This window comes from Oncorhynchus masou, chromosome 13, assembly GCF_036934945.1.
Source record: "Oncorhynchus masou masou isolate Uvic2021 chromosome 13, UVic_Omas_1.1, whole genome shotgun sequence".
NCBI classification, from domain to species: domain Eukaryota; kingdom Metazoa; phylum Chordata; class Actinopteri; order Salmoniformes; family Salmonidae; genus Oncorhynchus; species Oncorhynchus masou.
In genome coordinates this window covers 84279722-84288473 of record NC_088224.1, presented here as the reverse complement: position 1 = coordinate 84288473, position 8752 = coordinate 84279722, and the positions used below count along the sequence as shown (strand labels likewise).

Sequence of the window (8752 nt, the reverse complement as noted above, 5' to 3'; positions counted from 1 at the left end):
TGCTTGCTATGGTTACGGTTTGGTTTAGAATATGGGTTAGGGTTAAGTTTAGGGTCAGAGCTAGGGTTAGGGTTAAGTTTAGGGTCAGAGCTAGGGTTAGGGTTAATTTTAGGGTCCGAGCTAGCGTTAGGGTTAAGTTTAGGGTCAGAGCTAGGGTTAGGGTTAATTTTAGGGTCCGAGCTAGCGTTAGGGTTAAGTTTAGGGTCAGAGCTAGGGTTAGGGTTAAGTTTAGGGTCAGAGCTAGGGTTAGGGTTAAGTTTAGGGTCAGAGCTAGGGTTAGGGTTAAGTTTAGGGTCAGAGCTAGGGTTAGGGTTAAGTTTAGGGTCAGAGCTAGGGTTAGGGTTAAGTTTAGGGTCAGAGCTAGGGTTAGGGTTAAGTTTAGGGTCAGAGCTAGGGTTAGGGTTAAGTTTAGGGTCAGAGCTTGGGTTAGGGTTAAGTTTAGGGTCAGAGCTAGGGTTAGGGTTAAGTTTAGGGTCAGAGCGTAGGGTTAGGGTTAATTTTAGGGTCAGAGGTAGGGTTAGGGTTAAGTTTAGGGTCAGAGGGTAGGGTTAGGGTTAAGTTTAGGGTCAGAGCTAGGGTTAGGGTTAAGTTTAGGGTCAGAGCTAGGGTTAGGGTTAAGTTTAGGGTCAGAGCTAGGGTTAGGGTTAAGTATAGGGTCAGAGCTAGGGTTAGGGTTAAGTTTAGGGTCAGAGCTAGGGTTAGGGTTAAGTTTAGGGTCAGAGCTTGGGTTAGGGTTAAGTTTAGGGTCAGAGCTAGGGTTAGGGTTAAGTTTAGGGTCAGAGGCGAGGGTTAGGGTTAAGTTTAGGGTCAGAGCTAGGGTTAGGGTTAAGTTTAGGGTCAGAGCGAGGGTTAGGGTTAAGTTTAGGGTCAGAGCTAGGGTTAGGGTTAAGTCTAGGGTCAGAGGTAGGGTTAGGGTTAAGTTTAGGGTCAGAGGTAGTGTTAGGGTTAAGTCTAGGGTCAGAGGTAGGGTTAGGGTTAAGTTTAGGGTCAGAGGTAGGGTTAGGGTTAAGTCTAGGGTCAGAGGTAGGGTTAGGGTTAAGTTTAGGGTCAGAGCTAGGGTTAGGGTTAAGTTTAGGGTCAGAGGTAGGGTTAGGGTTAAGTCTAGGGTCAGAGGTAGGGTTAGGGTTAAGTTTAGGGTCAGAGCTAGGGTTAGGGTTAAGTTTAGGGTCAGAGGTAGGGTTAGGGTTAAGTCTAGGGTCAGAGCTAGGGTTAGGGTTAAGTTTAGGGTCAGAGCTAGGGTTAGGGTTAAGTCTAGGGTCAGAGCTAGGGTTAGGGTTAAGTCTAGGGTCAGAGCTAGGGTTAGGGTTAAGTTTAGGGTCAGAGGTAGGGTTAGGGTTAAGTCTAGGGTCAGAGGTAGGGTTAGGGTTAAGTTTAGGGTCAGAGCTAGGGTTAGGGTTAAGTTTAGGGTCAGAGGTAGGGTTAGGGTTAAGTCTAGGGTCAGAGGTAGGGTTAGGGTTAAGTTTAGGGTCAGAGCTAGGGTTAGGGTTAAGTTTAGGGTCAGAGGTAGGGTTAGGGTTAAGTCTAGGGTCAGAGGTAGGGTTAGGGTTAAGTTTAGGGTCAGAGCTAGGGTTAGGGTTAAGTTTAGGGTCAGAGGTAGGGTTAGGGTTAAGTCTAGGGTCAGAGCTAGGGTTAGGGTTAAGTTTAGGGTCTAGGGTTAGGGTTAAGTTTAGGGTCAGAGGTAGGGTTAGGGTTAAGTCTAGGGTCAGAGGTAGGGTTAGGGTTAAGTTTAGGGTCAGAGCTAGGGTTAGGGTTAAGTTTCAGGGTCAGAGGTAGGGTTAGGGTTTAAGTCTAGGGTCTAGGGTCAGAGGTAGGGTTAGGGTTAAGTTTAGGGTCAGAGCTAGGGTTAGGGTTAAGTTTAGGGTCAGAGGTAGGGTTTGGGTTGGTACAGTGGCTGGCGAAAGTTTTCATCCCCCTTGCCATTTTCCCTATTTTGTTTCCACACAACCTGGAATTAAAATAGATTTTGGGGGGTTTGTATCATTTGATTTACACAACATTCCTACAACTTTGAAGATGCACAATGTTTTTTATTGTGTAACAAACAAGAAATAAGACAAAAAAAACCGGAAAACTTGAGCATCATAACTATTCACCCCCTGAAGTCAATGCTTTGTAGAGACACTTTTTGCAGCAATTACAGTTCCAAGTATCTTACAAGCTCTATAAGCTTGGCACATCAAGCCACTGGGATTTTTACCTATTCTTCAAGGCAAACTGCTCCAGCTCCTTCAAATTGTATGGGTTCCGCAGGTGTACAGCAATCTTTAAGTCATACCACTGATTCTCAATTGGATTGAGGTCTGGGCTTTGACTAGGCCATTCCAAGACATTTAAATGTTTCCCCTAAACCACTCGAGTGTTGCTTTAGCAGTATGCTTAGGGACATTGTCCTGCTGGAAGGTGAACCTCCGTCCCAGTCTCAAATCTCTGGAAGACTGAAACAGGTTTCCCTCAAGAATTTCCCTGTATTTAGCACCACCCATCATTCCTTCAATTCTGACAAGTTTGTCAGTCCCTGCAGATGAAAAACATTCCCACAGCATGATGCTGCCACCACCATGCTTCACTGTGGGAATGTCCTAGGCTATATGGACATCTTTATCAAGTGTGCCTATAATTTTGGACCCCACTGTATCTGCGTATCAGGCATGTTTATATAACCTCCCTCTTTCTCTATCTCACCCTCTCTCTCACCCCCTTTCTATCCTTATTGCTCTATCTCACCATCTCACCCCCTTTCTATCCTTATTGCTCTATCTCACCATCTCACCCCCTTTCTATCCTTATTGCTCTATCTCACCATCTCACCCCCCTTTCTATCCTTATTGCTCTATCTCACCATCTCACCCCCCATTTCTATCCTTATTGCTCTATCTCACCATCTCACCCCCTTTCTATCCTTATTGCTCTATCTCACCATCTCACCCCCTTTCTATCCTTATTGCTCTATCTCACCATCTCACCCCCCTTTCTATCCTTATTGCTCTATCTCACCATCTCACCCCCTTTCTATCCTTATTGCTCTATCTCACCATCTCACCCCCTTTCTATCCTTATTGCTCTATCTCACCATCTCACCCCCCTTTCTATCCTTATTGCTCTCTCACCATCTCACCCCCCTTTCTATCCTTATTGCTCTATCTCACCATCTCACCCCCTTTCTATCCTTATTGCTCTATCTCACCATCTCACCCCCTTTCTATCCTTATTGCTCTATCTCACCATCTCACCCCCCCTTTCTATCGTTATTGCTCTATCTCACCATCTCACCCCCCTTTCTATCCTTATTGCTCTGTCTCACCATCTCACCCCCTTTCTATCGTTATTGCTCTGTCTCACCCTCTCTCTCGCTCTCTTTCTCATTCCATCTCTCTCTCCCCTCCCGTCTCTCTCTTCTCATTCCATCTCTCTCCCCCTCCCCTCTCTCTTTCTCATTCCATCTCTCTCCCCCTCCCTCTCTCTCTTTCTCATTCCATCTCTCTCCCCCTCCCCTCTCTCTCTTTCTCATTCCATCTCTCTCCCCCTCCCCTCTCTCTCTTTCTCATTCCATCTCTCTCCCCCCCTCCCCCTCTCTCTCTTTCTCATTCCATCTCTCTCCCCCCCCCCCTCTCTCTCTCTTTCTCATTCCATCTCTCTCCCCCCTCCCTCTCTCTCTTTCTCATTCCATCTCTCTCCCCCTCCCTCTCTCTCTCTTTCTCATTCCATCTCTCTCCCCCTCCCCTCTCTCTCTTTCTCATTCCATCTCTCCCCCCCTCCCTCTCTCTCTTTCTCATTCCATCTCTCTCCCCACGCCCCTCTCTCTCTTTCTCATTCCATCTCTCCCCCTCCCCTTCTCATTCCATCTCTCTCTCCCCTCCCCTCTCTCTCTTTCTCATTCCACCCCCTCTCTCTCACTCTAGCTGTGGAAGGAAAACAGACCTGACTATCTGAACCTACAGCTCTTCGTCAGCCAGACAGATGGACTTCAGGTGAGACTCAAAGACACCGTCAGCCAATCAGTCAGTCAGTCAGTCAGTCAGTGAGTTAGTCAGTCAACCAGTCAGTCAGTCAGTGAGTCAATCAATCAGTCAGTCAATCAGTGAGTCAGTCAGTCCATCAATCAGTCAGTGAGTCAATCAGTCAGTCAATCCGTCAGTCAGTCACTCAGTCCGTCAATCAGTCAGTCAATCAATCAATCAGTCAGTCAATCAATCAGGCAATCAGTCAGTCAGTGAGTCATTCAGTCAGTCAATCAGTGAGTCCGTCAGTCCGTCAATCAGTCCGTCAATCAGTCAGTCAGTCAGCCAGTCACTCAGTCCGTCAATCAGTCAGTCAGTGAGTCAATCAGTCAGTCAATCCGTCAGTCAGTCACTCAGTCCGTCAATCAGTCAGTCAATCAATCAATCAGTCAGTCAATCAATCAGGCAGTCAATCAGGCAATCAGTCAGTCAGTGAGTCATTCAGTCAGTCAGTCAGTCAGTCAGTCAGTCAGTCAGTCAGTCAGTCTTCACTCACTCCATCCAGCCAGCCATGCAGCCAGCCAGCCAGCCAGCCAATAGAGGACAGGTACACCACAGATTGGTGAAGAGAAAAGATTGAGCGCAAGGAGATGACTAGAAAGAGTGAAGCATGTTAACCTTCACTGCGTTTAACTGTAGTTCACTGCTACCTTCAGTGTGTATGGAGATGGAATGTATTCTTTCACTCTTTCTATTTCTCCTTTCTACAGCCGGACATCTCTTTCTAATCTCTCCCTCTATTTCACTGTGTACCTTTCACGCTTTCTCTCCCTCAATGCCATTCTCTGGCGGAGCTGAAAGGATTGTACAAAGCGATAGATATGGAAAGGAGAGAGAGCAAGTCAACTGGCACTTCCTAGTTTAGAAGTAAGGGTTGTGTTGTGGGTGTTAGTGTGTGTGTGTGCACTGGACTGAGTTCTTTATTCAGCCCCTTTGGCAGAGTCTTTCAGAAGGTGTTTTATTACTGCTCTCCTTTCACAGAGTCTTTCAGAAGGCGTGTTATTACTGCAATTCTTTCACAGAGTCTTTCAGAAGATGTTTTATTACTGCAGTTCTTTCACAGAGTCTTTCAGAAGATGTTTTATTACTGCAGTTCTTTCACAGAGTCTTTCAGAAGGTGTTTTATTACTGCAGTTCTTTCACAGAGTCTTTCAGAAGGTGTTTTATTACTGCAATTCTTTCACAGAGTCTTTCAGAAGGTGTTTTATTACTGCAGTTCTTTCACAGAGTCTTTCAGAAGGTGTTTTATTACTGCAGTTCTTTCACAGAGTCTTTCAGAAGGTGTTTTATTACTGCTCTCCTTTCACAGAGTCTTTCAGAAGGCGTTTTATTACTGCTCTCCTTTCACAGAGTCTTTCAGAAGGTGTTTTATTACTGCAGTTCTTTCACAGAGTCTTTCAGAAGATGTTTTATTACTGCAGTCCTTTCACAGAGTCTTTCAGAAGGCGTTTTATTACTGCTCTCCTTTCACAGAGTCTTTCAGAAGGTGTTTTATTACTGCAGTTCTTTCACAGAGTCTTTCAGAAGATGTTTTATTACTGCAGTCCTTTCACAGAGTCTTTCAGAAGGCGTTTTATTACTGCTCTCCTTTCACAGAGTCTTTCAGAAGGTGTTTTATTAGTGCTCTCCTGTCACAGAGTCTTTTTAATGTCCCTCTGCCTCCAGCTAGCAGACATAGGGATCTTGTTCAGGGCTCACGGTTCAGAGGCATACAATAAGTAGACTTTTAATATTGCAGCTATTTATTATCATACAAACCAGTTCAAAGAGTTGATGCTATTTTCCATGTAAGACTCAGGCCTGTACTCATAGAGTAGGTAACAGTTTCCCTAACTCTTATGCAGGGTCAGATATGTTTTCATCCACCTAAAACCCATTGGTTTGGGGTTAGGGTAATCTGGTTCTAGATCTGAGGCTAGGGTAATCTGGTTCTAGATCTGAGGCTAGGGTAATCTGGTTCTAGATCTGAGGCTAGGGTAATCTGGTTCTAGATCTGAGGCTAGGGTAATCTGGTTCTAGATCTGAGGCTAGGGTAATCTGGTTCTAGATCTGAGGCTAGGGTAATCTGGTTCTAGATCTGAGGCTAGGTAATCTGGTTCTAGATCTGAGGCTAGGGTAATCTGGTTCTAGATCTGAGGCTAGGTAATCTGGTTCTAGATCTGAGGCTAGGGTAATCTGGTTCTAGATCTGAGGCTAGGGTAATCTGGTTCTAGATCTGAGGCTAGGGTAATCTGGTTCTAGATCTGAGGCTAGGGTAATCTGGTTCTAGATCTGGGGCTAGTGTAATCTGATCCTAAATTCTGGGGTTTGGGTAATCTGATCCTAAATTCTGGGGTTTGGGTAATCTGATCCTACATTCTGGGGCTTGGGTAATCTGATCCTACATTCTGAGGCTTGGGTAATCTGATCCTACATTCTGGGGTTTGGGTAATCTGATCCTAAATTCTGGGGTTTTGGTAATCTGATCCTACATTCTGGGGCTTGGGTAATCTGATCCTACATTCTGAGGCTTGGGTAATCTGATCCTACATTCTGGGGTTTGGGTAATCTGATCCTACATTCTGGGGCTTGGGTAATCTGATCCTACATTCTGGGGTTTGGGTAATCTGATCCTACATTCTGGGGCTAGTGTAATCTGATCCTACATTCTGGGGCTTGGGTAATCTGATCCTACATTCTGGGGTTTGGGTAATCTGATCCTACATTCTGAGGCTAGTGTAATCTGATCCTACATTCTGGGGCTTGGGTAATCTGATCCTACATTCTGGGGCTTGGGTAATCTGATCCTACATTCTGGGGCTAGTGTAATCTGATCCTACATTCTGGGGCTTGGGTAATCTGATCCTACATTCTGGGGTTTGGGTAATCTGATCCTACATTCTGGGGCTTGGGTAATCTGATCCTAAATTCTGGGGCTTGGGTAATCTGATCCTAAATTCTGGGGCTTGGGTAATCTGATCCTAGATCTGTGGCAAAGCGTAACTTCTACCTGGATCTCTAAAAACACTAGCTCATTATACATTTTCTGTGTTCTGTTTCCTGTCCAGAACATCTCTGAGGAGAGGTACCGCCCCTGAGTTCCCGGCTGATGATTGGCCGACCGAGGTGGAAGTTGCTCTTTGAGGAGATTGGGAGGACCAATAAGCAGTGAGTAAAACGTTTGGAGTGTTTAAAGACATCTTCTGATTGGATAATTGTAGGATATTGTGGTCATGTTGTATCTGTATTGTGTGTGCTTTCCTCAGTAAGCGGGTGGGGGTGTTCTGCTGTGGGCCTAAAGGCATCTCCAGGACTCTGCACAGACTGTGTAACTCAGACCGCTATTCAGGAACCACGTTCGAGTTCAACAAAGAGTCCTTCAGCTGAGACCAGCTCCCCTCACCGTGACCCCTAACCATAGGCTCTGACCCCTGACCCCAGACTCACATTGAGACAGGTGACTTGAACCTACCATGAGGTGACTCACACTGGTTCTCCTTCCATCAGAGAGAAGCATCTCACACTCACTGGTGTTGAGTGACATCATCAGCGGGCAACTGGGACTTGTTCACGAACCAAGAAGACCTGGTTGTAAGCCACCATTTTGAGAAAACACTGCCATATTGCTTGCCTCACACAAACTCAGTCCTTTCTAATGGTGGAGAAGTGCCATGGGGTAGGGCCGAGGGGTTGATTTGGGATGGGGTTCCCCTTTCTGTGTGGGGGCATCAGGGCCTCGGGGCCTAGGGACAACCCTTTGCCACTCTGTAAGGGACTGTACAGGAATTAGTAGTTCGCTCTGGACCACAGAGAGATGCTGTACAACAACCTGATGTCTGTTATCACTTTCACTACCCTTCCTTCCTTCCTGTGCAAATCATTTACACTCGAAATCCTCTATGTATTCAAATGGAGTCAAACTCAACCACTCCTGGTGCCAGTATTTTAGTAATTGTTTTAAATTTCAATTATTTATATTGTTTAAAGTTACTAGATGTACTTTTCTCTCATAGTGTTTCACCATTTCTTCTGTGTCCCATTTAAGACTGAACAACAAAACAGCTTTACACTTTACCAAACCATACATATTTACCATTGATTAAGTATTGAAGAAATATATACAGTATATATATTTAATTGTTTCTGAATAATGTTTTTTGGATGTTGGATTGTTTTGATGAGAGCAAAGCACAACCCTAATTAAAATAGGTTTTATACAGATCTATTTACTACATGTTAACTACACGGGTACTACATGGATACTATGCATCCACTGTCTGTTTCTACGAACTTGTTGTCTTTCCACAGCCAGTACAGCCCAAAATATCTTGGACACATACATTTTATCAAGACGGTTTTAATGCACCATATAAAAATACAATTTACATTATGAATTCATCCTTTGGTTCTCAAAGTGGCATAGTTATCAGACAGTACGCAGTATCATACAGTACACAGTATCATACAGTACACAGTATCATACAGTACACAGTATCGACAGTACACAGTATCGACAGTACACAGTATCGACAGTACACAGTATCATACAGTACACAGTATCGACAGTACACAGTATCATACAGTACACAGTATCATACAGTACACAGTATCATACAGTACACAGTATCGACAGTACACAGTATCGACAGTACACAGTATCATACAGTACACAGTATCAACAGTACACAGTATCATACAGTACACAGTATCGACAGTACACAGTATCATACAGTACACAGTATCATACAGTACACAGTATCATACAGTACACAGTA

General features: G+C 44.8%; 1 protein-coding gene across 1 annotated transcript in view; it reads left to right on the top strand.

Annotated features, from left to right (window-relative positions):
* The window catches only part of LOC135553147 (NADPH oxidase 4), a 92663-nt gene extending 84560 nt beyond the window's left edge, over positions 1 to 8103 (top strand). Inside the window, 4 exon segments of the mRNA XM_064985292.1 lie at positions 3900 to 3968; positions 7046 to 7064; positions 7067 to 7145; positions 7244 to 8103. Of these exon segments, the coding sequence (XP_064841364.1) occupies positions 3900 to 3968; positions 7046 to 7064; positions 7067 to 7145; positions 7244 to 7364 (288 nt within the window). The 3' untranslated portion in view covers positions 7365 to 8103.
* Positions 8104 to 8752: the final 649 nt, after the last annotated feature.